Below are 20333 nucleotides of genomic sequence, written 5' to 3'. Positions count from 1 at the left end.
AACATCGTGCAGCCCGCCTCCAGTGGTGTCGCGACAGGCGTGAATGGAGGGACGAATGGAGACGTGTCGTCTTCAGCGATGAGAGTCGCTTCTGCCTTGGTGCCAATGATGGTCGTATGCGTGTTTGGCGCCGTGCAGGTGAGCGCCACAATCAGGACTGCATACGACCGAGGCACACAGGGCCAACACCAGGCATCATGGTGTGGGGAGCGATCTCCTACACTGGCCGTACACCACTGGTGATCGTCGAGGGGACACTGAATAGTGCACGGTACATCCAAACCGTCATCGAACCCATCGTTCTACCATTCCTAGACCGGCAAGGGAACTTGCTGTTCCAACAGGACAATGCACGTCCGCATGTATCCCGTGCCACCCAACGTGCTCTAGAAGGTGTAAGTCAACTACCCTGGCCAGCAAGATCTCCGGATCTGTCCCCCATTGAGCATGTTTGGGACTGGATGAAGCGTCGTCTCACGCGGTCTGCACGTCCAGCACGAACGCTGGTCCAACTGAGGCGCCAGGTGGAAATGGCATGGCAAGCCGTTCCACAGGACTACATCCAGCATCTCTACGATCGTCTCCATGGGAGAATAGCAGCCTGCATTGCTGCGAAAGGTGGATATACACTGTACTAGTGCCGACATTGTGCATGCTCTGTTGCCTGTGTCTATGTGCCTGTGGTTCTGTCAGTGTGATCATGTGATGTATCTGACCCCAGGAATGTGTCAATAAAGTTTCCCCTTTCTGGGACAATGAATTCACGGTGTTCTTATTTCAATTTCCAGGAGTGTATAATTTCTGGAAGATATTGGGTGTACATCAAAACATTTAAGAGCTCAACCGCCATGCACATTGGTCAGAGAAGTGTGGATTTATTGGTAATGGTAGAGTAACTTAAGAGAATCTGGAGAGCTCAGCGATCAGTGTCGCCAATTCAGTATTTGTCAAACAATTATTTTTTATGGAGATCATCACATTAGGAGAGTGTTAAGTACGCCATATGGCTAAAATAGGAATAGCTGAACGTTTCTTAAGGTCACGAAGGCAATAAATTGTTATTCCACAGGGTAACTCTATGTTTCGATTGCAGTCTCAAGTTGATTATCTTCCTGATATCACATCATCGCATTTTGGTAGTTTGCAATTTAGATCTATGACGCATTTGACGTTATTTACTTGTATCTGCATTTATTCTCAGTCATTAAAATATTTATTTCTGAAAACGACCATACATTTACAATTTACACATAATACGTAACGGTAATGATTAACCTAGGTAGTCCTGAATTTTTTTTTTTTTTTCAAAATTGATTTATATCATATCTACATTCATTCGCAAGGTTGTAAGGAAGAAAGTAAAAACAATTTTGAGTTTTTATTTTTATTTAGTATTTCCAAAAATGGGCGTCCTTCCAGAAGGACGTCAGGACAATAAGGGAACATGTTTTTAAAGTATATGACATTGCGCAATTAACTTGTTTCGGTTTTTATACTTTCAAATAAACATAAATAAATTTGAATTGTAGGCTAAAACAGCTAATAAATACAAAAAACAAAGAAAATAACCTATACACACATTTTATGCACTAGTATGATAAGACAATTTTGTGTGGCAACTTCGACATTTCAGCTGCTTCTTCTTTTTTGTTACCTCATCCGTTGGTAATTCAGCAACATAATGTTCTCTTCCACCAAATGTAGAATCTAGTTGTGCCCTCTTACTAGGACGTCCACTGCTGGTAGTGACTCTTTTGTGACTTTCAAAAATTGCAGTGACAATTCGACGACGAAATGTCAGATGATCTATGGGTTCTTCGTTGTGCTTGTAAAGATCCCAGGCATTTTGCTCTGCAATGTCTATAAAATGTGCAATGATCGGGAAATACCACTTTTTCCCTCTTATAGAGCATCTATATAGGGATAGATTTTGGTTAGCTCGATCTATGCCTCCCATATGAATATTGTAGGAGTGTAATAAGTTAGGTTGAGGCGCTAATCCTTTTCTTTTGTTCCCTGGAAAATGTTGCTACAGAGCGTAGTGGTTGCACTCTGTCAAATTTGGTGGCTACAGTAACAACATTGTTATCATTCCAACGTACAATGGAAATCCCAGATGCTGAGTCAGAACAAACTTCATATGATCCTCTATTTTCTTTTATCATTTTTTCTACAGGTGATAGAGTACAATTCTTAACTCTGTTTCCTCTTAGTGTTCCTGTTGCTTCCACGCCCCTCTCTTTTAGGTCATGTAGTAGTTCAACGCTGGTGAAGAGGTTATCAAAGTATATTCGATATGGAACATGTGGAAGTAACTGGTCAACATAAGTCATTACCACACCGTACCCCATACCTTTCGTTTCATAATCCTTACTACACATGCCAGCTCCTTGGTAGAGTTCGAGCCAAATAATATATCCACCACTTGTGCCTCCACACCAAAATTTGAATCCGTATCAGATTGGTTACCCTTTTATGAATTGTTTGCACCCGTGACTTCCGAAGTATGGGACCATCGATTCATCGACAGAATGATGCCGCACGTGAGGCGCAAATTATTTGAATCTATCAGTCAGCATACACAGTAATGGGCGGATTTTACCAAAACGGTCTGATTTATCTAAATTGTCATTGTTGCATACATGCAAATTGGAAAAGATGAAGTCAAATCGATCTCTGGACATGGAATTGTTACGAGGTCGTTGTGACTGTCTTTATCTGATTGCCAGTGCATCTTTCTGCGTGGCACTGTTACATATCCACTTAGCAGAAGTATTGCAATAAACGCCAACATCTCATCTTCTGAACAATCACCTAGTCTATTTCTCTTGGCTGCGTACTGATTTGTGTATGTGACCATCATTAGAAGCACTTCGTTATCAAAAAACTGTTGGAAATATTCAAGCGGTGTTCGCCCTTTCTTCATTCCAACTGTGAACATTAGAGACCATACAGGTGTTGGATTAACAATTTCACCACTTTTCCAGTTATATTTCTTGAGGTTCAGAACTTTATTCTTCGATAGCCTTGCTGGTTTGTTTGTGGTTGTTGTTGTTATTGTGGATGTTTTTGCACTGCTGGAGGGTCCTGGAACAACATCAGAGGTGAAGGATTGTTTCCTTGTTGCATTCACAGCATTACCATTGGTAAAAATGGCCAAATCACAAAGCGCAGTTGCATTGAGCTGACTCGCTGGTAATTTATCTACACTTGGATTTTCTTCAGCACCAGAATCTTCATCTGTTACGTCATCAGTTGAATTTAGAGGAGGGTGTAATGTTACATTCACACCAGATTAGGTATTTCCTCATCTTTTGATTCTAACATGTCCAAAAGTTCCATCAGTGTACATCGTTTTCTGTGAATACAAAATGACAACATATTACCCTGACGTCCTTCTGGAAGGACGGTTGAAAACATTATTGAATTACAACTGACGAAAACTTTGAATCGTAATATAAACCCATAAATAATATAGGTTAATTCTTTAAGATATTAAATGACAAGTTTAAGAATTATTGACGCAATATGAAAGAAAATATACATACCCATCGATGACAAGGTCAGTCAGTTCGTCCATGGTAAAATCGGCCCTATCTTCAAGACACAGTTTCTCACTCGCTATGAACGACACCGTCAAACTGACTGTCGCAGCGCGCAACTGACTCTGCCTACTTCATATAACAATGCGTCACAGCCCTTTGCAACAATGCGTTATTCGCAAAAATAAATAATTTCAACAGTGAGTGACGTCGTCCTTCCAGAAGGACGTCAGGGTTATCTGGGTTAATATCCCGTTTTTGTTGTTATAGTGCCAGTGTTATTTCTTAACTTACAACGTAGAATACAACATATAATTGAGAATATGTTTCGGAATGTTGATAGAAAGAAAGGAAGGTTGCGTGCACAGTAAGTTCTACAAAAAGTGCTAGCAGTGCCTTTCAAACAAATATTGTTCCTGAGATTTCCAGACTTAAAAATTTTTGATTTCCAAAACTGATGTTTCTATTAGGAAGCAAATTTTGAATGTGAAAAGATGTGTTCAGATAAAATGCATAATGTCCTTTGAGCAACAAATGGTAAGGGAGAGGGAGAGAGAGAGAGAGAGAGAGAGAGAGAGAGAGAGAGAGAGAGAAATATTTTTTATTTAATAGAATAACAAATTAAACTGTAAACTATATTATTTTCCATAAATAAAAAGAAATTCGAATGATATACGGTCAACAATGACACCAACAATGATTGAAAGTACGGGTACTTGCTTTTCAGCCCGAGATTGAAAAGATGTTAAACTGATCAATTACTCGTGAATGAAAACAGGCACTACACTGATGTAATATTCTAAATTATTTATTGCTTTTCTTTCACAGAGTGGCTTTCTGGTGTCACGCGTCATCAGGCACAAAGGTTTCACCAGTGTCGTCTGTGTTTTCATTTATCATGTACAAAATATTCTACAAAGAACTGATGTAGTCAATCAATGTCATTAGTTACTTCTTGCTGATATATATTCGACCCAAGGAAGTAAAAGAATAATTGCGTCCAATTAAGCGACGAGGAGAGCTCAAAAGACAATATACCGCATACATAATTTCATTAATTACTAGGGATACGTTATCTGTTCTTAATGTCAATATGGGTCTTCTTATGAAAGTGTGCAGTATCGAATTTGTGAGATACTGAATTGCTGCTTCAAAACTACATGCCTGCAATAGTAAGGATGATTTTGCAACAATTGAACTGTTTTAATACTATAACTTCTGTTTTTGTTTCCGTTGAAACTTCAACTGATAATTTAACGTGTGTTTTAATAGGTGTATTTTTGTTTGGTCAAGTTACCGTGTTTAACTTTTTAGTATAACAAATAATTTTTAGCAAATCAGAGAACACTTGGAAACGTATTCGCATAAAATTAGGCTTAGCGGTATTTGAAATTAAGTGAAGATGTTTGAAAGCGGTATAGAAATAAAAAATAAATAAATTATTTTAGGAAGTTAATTATGCATGACAACTCATTTACTTCTATAAAATAACTATCTGTAGCTTCGCTGCACATTTAGCCAACGTCTGAACGTGTGAGCTAGTTTTCTGGACGGCGAAATTTCGTGACACATTTCACTACGCGCAAAAACTGTAGTCATATGTTGCTCGGAGTCTGATTTTAATTCGCTATATTTCGCGTTCGGCTCTGACCGCCGCGGGGGTTAAGCGTATTGGGCATCAATCGGCTTGGCAGGAGGAGCAGTCGTGCGCAAAAGCGCGGAGACACTACGGGTTCCTGCCAGTGTTGTATTCGCCTCGGATCAGGTGGGAATAACGTGTTTTAGGATGCGCTCGTGTTGTTTTTGTAGTGTGTGGTGGCCTCAGATCTCAGTGTGTTTTATTTTTAGAGCGGGGAGGCGCAATTCATGTTCGTGAACATGGCCGCTTTTTTTGTGCGCTTTGAAGTTTTCTTTGCAGCCATGATGGCTAAGTGAACCTACCGGGTCATAAGCTAGTAGGCGTCGTACTTGGAAGGTCGTGTCTGGGGAGAAGGTCTGTGTGCTCCGATTTTTGTGCGGAAAAAAGCTGAAATATGCTACAAATGTGATAGTTTCTCATTATATTAGTTGTTTCACACATCTTACAGTGATATTTCGTAGTTATTTTCGTATATTTTAAAAATAACAGCTGCAGTAAGTGTGAGCAGCGATGCATCGCAGACGGAGAGCAGACAGCAGCAGAAGATGTTAGATATTTTGTGAAACGAAAGTGAAAATTGTGTTAGTAATCTCACAGTTTACTTGTTTTATAATGCAGGAAGTGTTCTGTGCAGAGTATTTTTATTGACATTACAAGAAATCGGCTGTTTACAGCAGTGTTATGTATGTGTGTTCAGAGGTTGACAGCTGTCTGCTGGAAGTGTATTTTTGAATTTTACGCAAACTTCAGTGCTTTTGCTATCAAATTTTGTGGTTTCCTCTTCCAGTTTATCGAAATATTGTCGATTATTACGAAACATCGAATGTCATCTACGGATTGGGGTTCAGTGATAAAAATTTTGGAGGTTAGAAGTATTAATCGACTATGATTATGATAGCAACATTAACACCGATGAATAATATTGTTCAAACAGCAGTACCTTAGTTGATTTTACGTCAAAATTTGTGCTGTCAATGATGTCCTGTTTGTTATTGTTACGCAAAATGTTGCGTTGTTTCAGTATTTACGTCATATATTTGTTACGTTTTGAAGAAAAATGGCAGTGATACAATTTCTTTTCCTCTTATTTTGTGTAACGAAAGTGATTTCGGAGTATCCAAGTGACCAATACCAGAATTTTCTTGCCAACCAGTATGTGTGTTCGAAGTATTTCTCGGCTCTCATTAGTTCTTAAATGCCATCAAATTAAATAATAATGAAAGGCTTAAATAGTAATTATTCGCGGTTGCTCGCTCTTGCTTATTGAAGTTTCTAACTTAATGGAACTGAAAGCTAAGTTCATGTCAGTCATATTCATGGAATCCTGTGTCCTTTTCATATATTAATGCTTGATTTTCACACAGAAGGCACTGTAAACTAGTATTTACCTACAGACAGACTGTATTTATAACTCGTCTATTTGCATGCTTGTTTCAGTAAAACTGTAGACATTGCACTTGATATGGATATCTCTTAATGATTTCAGGGGTCTACTTCTGCCAAATGGGAGTGAGTGTGTAGGAATATTCAATGACTTGAACCTAGCGTATAGAAATATAAAGCAGCTGCTAGCTGGACAACAGTAGCAGCACAGAATACAGACTCCCAAGGACTCCAGACCTGATGCTGTAGTGGGACATTGGACATCAGACAAATGGGTGAAGTACAAGATCCTGAACAGCAGTATAGTCTGCGTTGGAATGACTTTCATGCCAGCATTATTTCATCGTTCAGACATCTTAGAGATGAAGAGGATTTTGTGGATGTTACTCTGGCATGTGATGGATGTTCCTTCACAGCACACAAAGTGGTTCTATCTGCTTGTAGTCCATATTTTAGAAGACTGTTAAAGGTGAGTTTCCTCTAGCACATGACATGCTCATTTTATGTAATTACATGTAAAATACAAATGTTTGTGTATGTGTCCAGAACCACCAAATCCTTCAGGCTCTTTTTTTTTCACAGAACTTGTGGTGTGGCTTATATATGTTGCATTAAATTAGAGTAGTGTTTGCATTGTGTGACTATCCTTAATTTATCATTTTTAGATGTTGCCATCTGTATAGATATTCCAAACTTGTTCAGGTGGGAAAACTGTAATTATTACTGTTAACACACAAAACAAGACATTCCGAGGAAGCTTACCCCAATTAAGCCATGCATGATGATATGTACCAGTCCTGTGCTTATGCAGGTGCATATTGCACCAGAGAATTAATTCTGTACAAGATGTTCCTCATACACTTTCTGTTAGTTATTCATACATACAATGAACCTATGTACTGTGCTTGTGATATCAGCCAGTCTTTTGTACCTGACTCTTTCTGTAACAAAAATCTCTCTTTCACTGTAGAATGCATTCAAGAACCATGCCGTTAAATGTTTGATCTTTCATACCGAATTTGGCAGTCGGATAATAAAGTGGAAGCTCGTATTGCGTGCTTCAAATGATTTTTGATGACCTCAATATTGCTAGTTTTTCTGCTTAAAGTGAATGATGGCATGGTGAAATATCCTGAAACATTTTCAAACATTTGCTAAATAGGCAGTACATTATTACATTCTTTTTCTCTACTCGCAGTCAGTATAGACTATTTGAGGTTGAACGAATGAAGTGGCATATGATGGTGGTCTCTCGATCAGTAGCGGAAGGTAAATCTTGTATCATAACACTTTGGAGTCAAATGTCCCAAGCTGTTGTCAATTATATGTGGAATACATGACATTTTCATACCACATGTTTTTTAGTATTAACATTTTGTGGCCAGCTCATAGAATTTCATGGTACCTGTACCTAAGAACAAGTGGATCAATAGAACACCTACGTTCCATCCTAAATTTAATTGTTGCAGTAAGAACTCTTTGTCATTCTTTGCAGTCAGACAGAGATGTCTTGAGCAGAACTATGAATTCTGTAACATAACTGAATAATGTTGCATGTGAATCTTAGGGAACACAGAACTCAAGTCTGAATAGTTATATTTTGCCTATGTAATTTAAGAATTATTTCCAGTCATTCCTCACTTTCGCATCTAAGGGAGCTACATGATCTTAAGCGTAATGCTCTGCCAGTTTTGTTAATTGCCTACATTATTCTGGGCTAGAATGTGGCATTGGAACCCCTGAAATCTTTGTTATAGTGTCTGACTGACCTGTAGTGTAGCTCGAGGTTTTGGTTACATTGGAAAGTGATAATCAGATTGCGGATAGGTGAAGCCAACAAACGTGAATGCCAAATAGAGATTGTGGTAACAATTGAATGTAACATGGCCTAATGTTTATGTTAGCACAATATTTAATGTGTCTTGAATATTTCTCAGGTGTTCAAGATTGTGGCATCGTCCAAAAGGTGCTTTTTAGATGATGCCACCCAGGTGAGTACCTGAGAAATAGTAAAGATTTTCCTACACCAGGAAAGCCTAAAATAGTACATATTTAATGCACTTTCCATCATAAAAACTAAAACTGCAGAGTGAATTCAGAATATGTGTCTTACATAATGGAAAGGTCTCCGAATATTTTGACACATTGTATGTACATATATGATGCACAATTTATGAAAAATGCAATGAGAGGTCCACTACATAGGTTTTTTCACTTTTCCGTGTATTTCAAACAGTTCAGATCTGTCCTCATTCTCATATTGCCTTTCACTGTCTAGAAGTTTTTGCTACCATATTTTGGCCTCCAGTATGTTCCCTGTTAAAACTTTTGAACTTTTGCTAAGTTGTCCATATTTCAGGTACATTTTCATTCTTCCCCCTGTTTACAGTATTCCTCATTCTACATTTCTGCCATTGTAAATAGAGATTTTATTATTATTATTTCCCAGTTACTGAAAATGGAGAGAGTTGGTGTTCTAGTTTATGCAGATTAACACAATTAAATGACAAGTAACAACTATTTAAGGGACAAAATAAACTTTTGCTTTATTCACACAACACATATTAATACATTTGGCTACACAAATATATTACATTGGCCATCAACAAACACGGAACATGTATATTCCGCAGAGTCTAATGCACTCAGCACATCATATCTTGTGCGTCACTATGCATGCTGGAAAATGTTCGTTCACATATCCCCAACACTCCCCCTTGAACAAATATTTTTCAGATACTCAACACTATGCATCCCAGGTTAAACCATGATGTTTCACCAAGTTTAATAGCTCCCATATTATCACAAAATACCACAGTTGGCTTTAATGTTGGAGGAGATTCTATTTCACTTGTCAGTGTACGGATCCAAAGAGCTTCTTGGATAGTGGAGGACAAGGCCATATATTCAGCTTCTACAGTACTCAAAGCAACAGATCTTTGTCTCTTACGTGACCATGATATCAGTCCTCCCATTAGTCTAAAACAACTTCCAGTGATGGAGTGTGTGCTTTCCAGCTCATTTCCCCAGTCTCCATCATTGTATCCTTCCAAAGTTACATTTCCATTTTTAGAGTATTTTAACTTACAATCAGCAGTTCCATTTAATATCTGAATATTCTCTTGACTGCCATCCAGTGCTTTTCTCTCGGATCACTGCAAAACTTGCTTACTGCATTTGTGGCAAATGCAATGTCTGGTATGGAAGTCGGTACTAAGTACAGTAGACTTCCTACAGCTCCCAAATAGGGTACTTTCCTTACATTTCTTGTCATTATCAGTTATTAGCAGCTATGCATTACTTTCTATAGGAGTAGAAATAGGTTTACAGTTTTCCGTATTGAACTTTTCTAAGATTTTGCTTCTGTACAGAGATTGATCATCCATAATTCTTCTGTCGGCACTTCTTAGAATCTCCATGCCTAAGTATTGATTAATTCCCCCTAAATCAAGCATATTAAATTCTGACCATAACTTTTTTTTTAAAAAAAAGGAAAAAAAAAGCCATTTGACTTTCACTATTGGCTAAAATAAAAAAATCATCTACCCATATGGCCATGATTGCAATTTCTTCATTGCTCCTTTTATGACATATACTTGGATCTGCCTTTGACTGTAACATGCCTAGTTTTATGCAAACATTTATTCCAGCAATGGCCACTTTGCTTTAATCCATGTATGCCTTTCTTCAAATGCCAAATTCTCCTTTTCCCTTGATAAGTTTGCTTAACTTAATCGAGTGGAATCATATATATTTCCTCTTCCAGCCTTCCATTCAGGTATGCTGTTTTCACATCCACTTGATGAATTGATTAGTCTTCCCTTACTGCTAGAGCTAAAAGGTGAATGATGAATACTTCACCACTGGGGAGAAAGTTTCTTCGTGATCTATTCCTTCTTTCTGGGAATATTCTTTATCTACCAATCTGGCTTTGGATTTTGCTATTGCACTTTCAGGATTTTTAATATTAAACACCCATCTTGTTCTTAGTGGCTTTTTATTTTCAGGCATGTCAACCCATTCATATGTATCATTATCCACAAAAGATTGCAGCTCCTTTTCAATAGCCTTTTTCAATCTCGAGCACTTAAACTTCCTAAAGCTTCATTAACTGTGATTGGTTCATTGTTGATTGTTAGGGCAGCATGCATTTCATACTCGGGATATTCTTTTGATTTGGTAATGCGCACAGATGCTGCTGAATCTAGGATCCATTCTGCATGATCACCACTCGCTTCATTAAAAGAGTAAAAAACAGAAAATGCCTTACCTTTAAGGGTAGTCTTTGTCTCAGGACTACTAGAATTAACATGCTTCTTTTCTTTTATACTTAACTTTTTGCTACACTGTGAAGCAATGTGTCCAATTTTCTGGCATCTGAAACATCTTATTGGCTTTTTCTTCCTGTACATAGAGTATAAAGCAGACACCGTTTCTTTTTCTGAAGCATTAGATTCTGTTTCATTCTTCACATTCTGTAGAATCTTTACTTTAATACTATCCGCTGTAAGGGTATTCCCAAACTTTTCAAACCCATAATCATTGGCGAATATTTCTCTGGTAGTCCAACTAACAACAAATTTCCAATCCATTCAGCTGCAATTTCAAAACAGATATTCCTCAGACAATTGTAGATTGAAATTATTTTGTTCACATATTCATCCACGCTTTTACACTTATTCTATCTTGTGGTTATCAGCTCACGAAGTAATCCTACTTTTCTGGTTAAACCATCATCTTCAAATGTGTGTTTCAGTTTGTCCCGTACCTCCTTTGCTGATATAGCCTTTTCCATGTGAACATAATTCACTGGATCAATCAAAAGGATTAGTTTTAATTTCGCCTTCTGATCCTTAGTAGCAAAACTTGATTCTGTAGGTTCCAGTTTACCGTTTACGACGTCCCATAAGTCATCCAAGTGCAAATATGCCTCAACGGGAAATTTCCGGGTAGAGTAATTTTCAGGCCCTTACAAGCTGCTCTATTTGCAGTATCTGTGTTGTACTCATTTTACAGTTATTTTTCTTCTTCATATAGCATACACAATCCAACTTTATACAAACTTCGTTGCACCTTTTGCACAAATACACATCACCTTAAAGCCTGTTGTTGTTGTTGTTGTTGTTGTTGTCTTCAGTCCTGAGACTGGTTTGATGCAGCTCTCCATGCTACTCTATCCTGTGCAAGCATCATCATCTCCCAGTACCTACTGCAACCTACATCCTTCTGAATCTGCTTAGTGTATTCATCTCTTGGTCTCCCCCTACGATTTTTACCCTCCACGCTGCCCTCCAATACTAAATTGGTGATCCCTTGACGCCTCAGAACATGTCCTACCAACCGATCCCTTCTTCTGGTCAAGTTGTGCCACAAACTTCTCTTCTCCCCAATCCTATTCAATACTTCCTCATTAGTTGTGTGATCTACCCATCTAATCTTCAGCATTCTTCTGTAGCACCACATTTCGAAAGCTTCTATTCTCTTCTTGTCCAAACTATTTACCGTCCATGTTTCACTTCCACACATGGCTACACTCCATACAAATACTTTCAGAAATGACTTCCTGAAACTTAAATCTATACTCAATGTTAACAAATTTCTCTTCTTCAGAAACACTTTCCTTGCCATTGCCAGTCAACATTTAATATCCTCTCTACTTCGACCATCATCAGTTACTTTGCTCCCCAAATAGCAAAACTCCTTTACTACTTTAAGTGTCTCATTTCCTAATCTAATTCCCTCAACATCACCCGACTAAATTCGACTACATTCCATTATCCTCGTTTTGCTTTTGTTGATGTTCATCTTGTATCCTCCCTTCAAGACATCATCCATTCCGTTCAACTGCTCTTCCAAGTCCTTTGCTGTCTCTGACAGAATTACAATGTCATCGGCGAACCTCAAAGTTTTTATTTCTTCTCCATGGATTTTAATACCTACTCCGAATTTTTCTTTTGTTTCCTTTACTGCTTGCTCAATATACAGATTGAATAACATCGGGGAGAGGCTACAACCCTGTCTTACTCCCTTCCCAACCACTGCTTCCCTTTCATGTCCCTCGACTCTTATAACTGCCATCTGGTTTCTGTACAAATTGTAAATACCTTTCACTCCCTGTATTTTACCCCTGCCACCTTTAGAATTTGAAAGAGAGTATTCCAGTCAACATTGTCAAAAGCTTTCTCTAAGTCTACAAATGCTAGAAACGTAGATTTGCCTTTCCTTAATCTTTCTTCTAAGATAAGTCATAAGGTCAGTATTGCCTCACGTGTTCCAGTATTTCTACGGAATCCAAACTGATCTTCCCCGAGGTCGGCTTCTACTAGTTTTTCCATTTGTCTGTAAAGAATTCGTGTTAGTATTTTGCAGCTGTGGCTTATTAAACTGATAGTTCGGTAATTTTCACATCTGTCAACACCTGCTTTCTGTGGGATTGGAATTATTATATTCTTCTTGAAGTCTGAGGGTATTTCACCTGTTTCATACATCTTGCTCACCAGATGGTAGAGTTTTGTCAGGACTGGCTCTCCCAAGGCCGTCAGTAGCTCTAATGGAATGTTGTCTACTCCGGGGGCCTTGTTTCGACTCAGGTCTTTCAGTGCTCTGTCACTCTCTTCACGCAGTATCGTATCTCCCATTTCATCTTCATCTACATCCTCTTCCATTTCCATAATATTGTCCTCGAGTACATTGCCCTTGTATAGATCCTCTATATACTCCTTCCACCTTTCTGCTTTCCCTTCTTTGCTTAGAACTGGGTTTCCATCTGAGCTCTTGATGTTCATACGATTGGTTCTCTTATCTCCAAAGGTCTCTTTAATTTTCCTGTAGGCAGTATCTATCTTACCTCTAGTGAGATAAGCCTCTACATCCTTACCTTTGTCCTCTAGCCATCCCTGCTTAGCCATTTTGCACTTCCTGTCTATCTCATTTTTGGGATGTTTGTATTCCTTTTTGCCTGCTTCATTTACTGCATTTTTATATTTTCTCCTTTCATCAATTAAATTCAATATTTCTTCTGTTACCCAAGGATTTCTACTAGCCCTCATCTTTTTACCTACTTGATCCTTTGCTGCCTTCACTACTTCATCCCTCAAAGCTATCCATTCTTCTTCTACTGTATTTCTTTCCCCCATTCCTGTCAGTTGTTCCCTTATGCTCTCCCTGAAACTCTGTACAACATCTGGTTTATTCAGTTTATCCAGGTCCCATCTCCTTAAATTCCCACCTTTTTGCAGTTTCTTCAGTTTTAATCTACAGATCATAACCAATAGATTGTGGTCAGAGTCCACATCTGCCCCAGGAAATGTCTTAAAATTTAAAACCTGGTTCCTAAATCTCTGTCTTACCATTATATAATCTATCTGATACCTTTTAGTATCTCCAGGGTTCTTCCATGTATACAACCTTCTTTTATGATTCTTAAACCAAGTGTTAGCTATGATTAAGTTGTGCTCTGTGCAAAATTCTACCAGGCGGCTTCCTCTTTCATTTCTTAGCCCCAATCCATATTCACCTACAACGTTTCTTTCTCTCCCTGTTCCTACACTTGAATTCCAGTCACCCATGACTATTAAATTTTCGTCTCCCTTAACTATCTGAATAATTTCTTTTATTTCATCATACATTTCTTCAATTTCTTCGTCATCTGCAGAGCTAGTTGGCATATAAACTTGTACTACTGTAGTAGGTGTGGGCTTCGTATCTATCTTGGCCACAATAATGCGTTCACTATGCTGTTTGTAGTAGCTTACCCGCACTCCTATTTTCCTATTCATTATTAAACCTACTCCTGCATTACCCCTATTTGACTTTGTGTTTATAACCCTGTAGTCACCTGACCAGAAGTCTTGTTCCTTCTGCCACCGAACTTCACTAATTCCCACTATATCTAACTTTAACCTATCCATTTCCCTTTTTAAATTTTCTAACCTACCTGCCCGATTAAGGGATCTGACATTCCACGCTCCGATCCATAGAACGCCAGTTTTCTTTCTCCTGATAACGACATCCTCTTGAGTGGTCCCCGCCCGGAAATCCAAATGGGGGACTACTTTACCTCCGGAATATTTTACCCAAGAGGACGCCATCATCATTTAATCATATAGTAAAGCTGCATGCCCTCGGGAAAAATTACGGCTGTAGTTTCCCCTTGCTTTCAGCCGTTCGCAGTACCAACACAGCAAGGCCGTTTTGGTTATTGTTACAAGGCCAGATCAGCCAATCATCCAGACTGTTGCCATTGCAACTACTGAAAAGGCTGCTGCCCCTCTTCAGGAACCACACGTTTGTCTGGCCTCTCAACAGATACCCCTCCGTTGTGGTTGTACCTACGGTACGGCTATCTGTATCGCTGAGGCGCGCAAGCCTCCCCACCAACGGCAAGGTCCATGGTTCATGGGGGGGGGGGGGGGTAAAGCTTATTATTTTGCTTTAATCCAGTAGCTGGGCCCATAACCTGTTGTAGTTTATGCAGATTAACACAGCTAAATGACAAGTAACAACTATTTAAGAGACAAAATAAAATTTTGCTTTATTCACACAACACATATTAATGCATTTGGGTATGGAAATATATTAAATTTCCCATCAACAAACATGGAACATGTATATTCCACAGAGTCTAATGCACTCTGCACACCATGTCTTGTGCGTCACTATGCATGCTGGAAAGTGTTTGTTCACATATCCCCAACACTTGGATATTTCTGTTAACTGCAGAAACGACAGTCAAGTTGTTGATTTGGTGGCACATTACAGTAATTTACAGTCATTGTTCTGTGTGTTCTTGATCCCCTGTGGTCTCTGGAATCATTTTCACAACTTGTTTGGAACAAAGAAATGGTTACTATTCAACATGAAGGCTTTATCAGTAAAAACTATAACTTGAATAATTTAACTTTATCACTGAAGGATTGCATTAGTGGGGGAAAAATTTGCTGACGTGCAGCCAGTCACACTTGACTTCATTATGAATGTAGCAGCAAAATGAGCAACACAGGGAGCATGTTGCACCCAAGAAAGATCTAAGATCTGCTGGGCCATACGGCCCAGCTTGCTAAAATGTCAGTCATAAAGTTATTTTAATCAGTGTATGGCAAAGTACTACTTATAAATTCCTCTGTTGTGTAATAAAACTTGAATTTTTGCCATGTGACTTTAGTTAATTGAGTAGAAAGGTTTGTTAAATGTGGAGAAAGAGATAGAAATGATTAACCCAGAGTTCTGGCTATGCTACAGATCAGTCTCGTGATTTGACAAAGGCAATAACTATAAAAACGGAATCTTGGTTGAGGTAACAAGCAGATGTCATTTAGATGAATACTTTTTGGGAGGGGGTAGGAGGAGGTAGCAGCACTTTCACACCAGAGTGATCTGTATGAAATTGAAGATTGTTTTTAATCAGATTTGCAGACCAATCTGGTGAGATTCATGCAAAAGTTCTGAGACCCACTAGATGTTGCTACTCTCATCAGATGATACAATTTTTTTTCTAAGCCAACATTCATTCACCACTCTTATTTCTGATATTGCCTCATCTAAGTTTGTTTTTGGATAGGTTCTGTCTTGAGAAAATAGAGTTTTGTCTTCTTTTTAGCCAGACATGTTTCTCGGAAGGTACAGCATAACTGCTGATATTCACCAGTGTTTATTTTATTTTCCCTCAATTACATAACAAAAAAGTTGCTCCTTACTATGTGTACATATAGAAATTTTAGTTTTTAACAAAACATATTTACAAATTTGATAAGACAAGAAAAGAGTGAGCGTAAACCTCAAGATGAATATTGCATCATCTATTGGAAAACAGCTAAACAGTTTCAAGAATGAAACAAATGCCCCACTTTGGTTGGTTGTTGGTTGTTTTGGGGAAGGAGACCAGACAGCGAGGTCATCGGTCTCATCGGATTAGGGAAGGACGGGGAAGGAAGTCGGCCGTGCCCTTTGAAAGAAACCATCCCGGCATTTGCCTGGAGCGATTTAGGGAAATCACGGAAAACCCAAATCAGGATGGCCGGACATGGGATTGAACCGTTGTCCTCCCGAATGCGAGTACAGTGTCCAACCACTGCGCCACCTCGCTCGGTTTGCCCCACTTCCTTTTAGTTTCTATGAAAGCATGCAAAGTCTTTCCATGACTTGTACTTTTGTGTGTTTGTTTCATCTTTGTTGATATTAAAAAATAGTATACGTGGCATTGACATTAATATGAAAAGACCTTTAATGGCATCGTCATGAGCAGATGACTTGTTCTTACCTTTTCCTTCATTATATAAAGAAAGAAAATAGTGAACACCAGCTGCATACATGATGTTTGATCATCAGTTACTAGGTCAGTGTCTATTAAATTTTGGAAATTTGTGCTTTCACAGTTAAAAATGAGCTGGGAATTGAAAACTGAAAACTTTGGTCATGTAAAATAAAAAGTCGAGAAAGTTCATTATAATTGTAAAATTTATTGCCTTTACAGAATTTGTTCATCCAAACTTTATTCTTAACCTCTTACCTTTGATTATTAAAACTTACTGGAACAAATTCTGAGCTCTAATGTAATGAGATATCTTGAATGGAATTACACCCTCAGCTTTGGATTCCTGCTAAAAAATTAAACGGTTGGTTACCTCAGTCATGGGCCTTGTATGCAAAGTAAATTACAGCAGCCCCTTTGTGAAATTCTGTCTCATACTTAAATTGTTATTCTCCGGTCTTATATTTATTTTCAAAAATGCTGCTTGCATATCTTCTTCATTGGATCCTTCTCTAAACAGTTTTTTGTTTCATTATTATTCACATCAGTTGCTTGTAAGTTTCCTTTTCACTTCAATATTTTGCATTCTTATTTTTTCTCCTGGTGTTTTTTGATGTAGATTCAAATGTTTGTAGGTGTAAAGTTTTTATTTTATTACTCAGAAGACAGTCAGTATTTATCTTTAAGGACTGGTTCTTATGTTGGAAGAAGGAAAAAAGTACAAAAATACGAATACACGTAAGTGTAGTAAAATTTGATCTGTTTAATTGCTGACATTAATATTGGTTTACTTTATTTCTTGTTTAGCACTGTGTGTGTTGCAAGTGAATAAAATAGTGGTAGGTCAATCCATACCAAGTGAATTCCCTCATATTTGGTGGACTCTAAAGTATTTTTCAAAAAGTCTTATTGGTTATCATTTAGAAACAGCAGCCATTTTTGTTTCAAGCCACAAGCATTCTTTCGCATTTACAAGCATCTGCAGTTTTTTAAATTGTTAAGTAATGGGTTGCCTTACGCCTTTCAAATATGAAACATTTAGTTCAGCACACAGTGGGCTATAAATTCAAACCATGATCACCTAGCTGGATGTGTTCCTTAATGGCTCAAAGTTACTGGCCGCAAATTAAAAAAAAAACAAAAAAAGTCAATTTTTGAATAGTAACTTTCCACAGGAGTAATTTCGCAGCTTAATGTTTTTCGAGCTGTTGCCCTACACAGGGTAGTTCCTTTTTGTAGAGTAACAATGGTGAGAAGCTGACACTTAAAAAAATACACAATTTTTAAAAAACAGATTTCTTGAATTTTTTCTTTATTTGGCCTGCAATATTTTTAGGGGACCAGATAAAAATATATAAATAACACACGTATTAGACCTTTATGATGTCATACTTCATTATAAATTTAAACTTTGAGACTCAATGGGAAGTTGCGAAAAAAAATTACCAGTACGGATTTCTTGTTACCTGCAATATCTGGACTTATGGATAAATTGTGTCAGTTACATAATTTAAACATATTTATGAGCCAAATAATGACATTGTCATGTTCCCATGTTTTTACTATGTTGTTCACTGAATAACTTCACTCCATTTGGGGGGGGGGGGGGGGGTTAGGTTAAAAGTTTGCCCAGTTGCTGTTGTAAGTTGCAGAGGAGACAGCTTCTTCAGTAAATTTTTAATGGGCACCCAGACTTGCTACTTTTCAACTTTTTAAAATGAAGTTCTTGGACATGGTTTGTGATAAAATGTAACATTGAACATCTTGGTTTTGACAATCAGTGTTATCAGCTTCGGCAGTCCACCGCTGTTCACCCTAAACACAAGCCAGTATGTCCTTATTTTGAAGTGTTGGTACAAGTTTTCCACATTGATGAAGGTAACTGTTACGGGATGTTGACGTGAACTTACACCTGAGCAAGTTATGTGTCTAACAGACAAACAATGAAAAGAATGGGTGCCTTTTACCTTCTGACAGGTGTTGAAACTTTCTCAATGACATGGCATAGAGTTCTTGTATTTTCTCACATTTTACAAAAACGTAGGTAATCCCACTTACCTGTTATTTCCAGAATTTAAACTTACCTTGAGATGTCAAGATCTGGTTTTCAGAGGTCCACGCAGATTAGCTTTTGTGACAGCTTGCTTTGTTGTATCTCTCGATGCCATCACACACATTCTTCCCGTGGCAGGGTGCAAAAAAGTGCTGTCCTGCATCAAGTCCACAGTCTTTTTTGCAAAAGGAGATCTTAATAATTCTTTTTTGTTTTTATATTGGCTTGCAGCACCATCAGAGAATTTCATTAATATGTTTATTGAAGGGTGAGACTGTTTTATGTAATTTGGTAATTGCAATTGAAAAGTGTGCACTGCTGTAGTGTTACGTTAAAGACACAAAAACTGTGACACTGTAGTTTACCTTGTTCTTTATAACAGAACAGAAATGGATGAACTGTGGCCTGTTTGTTTATCCAGTGGTGCCTTTGTTCATCATCTTGAGCAACAAAGGAATCTGAAAAGAAAGGTCAGCATGAACTGAGCATTCATCAGCTGCCAAGATTTGTTTTTTGTCTTTCAGAAGTTCACCTTGAGCTTTGGCAATAAAATAATGCATTTTCAGGTTTTCGAGGGTAGCTACTAACACTTCAAAAAACTCTTTCCGTGGTTTTTAATAGTCACTATTTCCATTCTGTTGTGTGACACACATTGTTTGTGTCTGATATTGTCAGGCATCTACTTGTCGTCTTTAGATTCTCCAAACATGTCAAGTGAAGCTCATTTACCTGGACAGTCCTGACATTTTCCGAGATCATACAGTTGTAACTGCCAGTATTGCAAACTGAAACTTCCAAAGGGTTGTTATAGTCAACTCTAAGATTGATGGCCCCCTCTATTATCAATTTTAGACAGTGGTGATACAAACATCAACATTATGGGTGCCAGATGTCCCTGCAGATATACATCATTTTGGTCTTAACTCGCAGAATTTCGACTTTCCAAATTTAATATTAGGATTTTCTTTTTTGAATTCAGTGAGTAGTTCATTTAAAATGCAGAATATTAACCTTTTTTGTCTCTGAACCTTAGTATTATTTTCTTTCACAGCAACGCAATATTTTTGACAAGCATCGAACGGCTGTTATTGTCATCTTTGTAAAACTTATTAACCTTTCCTATCCTGTTTCCATCTATGAAATTAGATACATTTTTCTTTTGTAATGCAGGTTAAATTCCCTGCTCTTCTACTAACTGCCTTGTTAATTTAACCAAATGTTCTGACACAACAAATTCCTCGCTTACTTTTGCTCAACTCCAAGAATTTGGTAGTAAACTTTATCCTTTTTTGAAATATGACATTTAGTTTTTAGCTTCTTTATCGAATCATCAATTTGGCTGGAGAATTTTTAGAACTTACATCTGGTTTAATGCAACTTCTCTTTTGAAATGAAAGTTCCAAATTCATTTTGACAGTAGTGGCCACTTCCTCAATTTTTTGCATTCAGTGTGACAGGGCTTCCTTC

The 20333-nt window shown here is 37.9% G+C and overlaps 1 protein-coding gene across 6 annotated transcripts in view; it reads left to right on the top strand.

Moving 5' to 3' along the window:
- The first annotated feature begins 5252 nt into the window (after positions 1-5252).
- The window catches only part of LOC126088573 (protein abrupt), a 94892-nt gene continuing 79811 nt past the window's right edge, over positions 5253-20333 (top strand). For 2 of the 6 annotated variants that reach the window (XM_049906767.1, XM_049906761.1), the window contains exons 1-2: positions 5316-5535; positions 6668-7033. In XM_049906767.1, the coding sequence (XP_049762724.1) occupies positions 6836-7033 (198 nt within the window). In that variant the 5' untranslated portion in view covers positions 5316-5535; positions 6668-6835. The other 4 variants (XM_049906765.1, XM_049906762.1, XM_049906763.1 and 1 more) reach the window with 4 other exon arrangements.

Source organism: Schistocerca cancellata, chromosome 6 (genome assembly GCF_023864275.1).
Source record: "Schistocerca cancellata isolate TAMUIC-IGC-003103 chromosome 6, iqSchCanc2.1, whole genome shotgun sequence".
Lineage (NCBI taxonomy): Eukaryota > Metazoa > Arthropoda > Insecta > Orthoptera > Acrididae > Schistocerca > Schistocerca cancellata.
The sequence above is the reverse complement of the archived record's forward strand: the minus strand, read 5'-3'. Positions and strand labels throughout refer to the sequence as shown.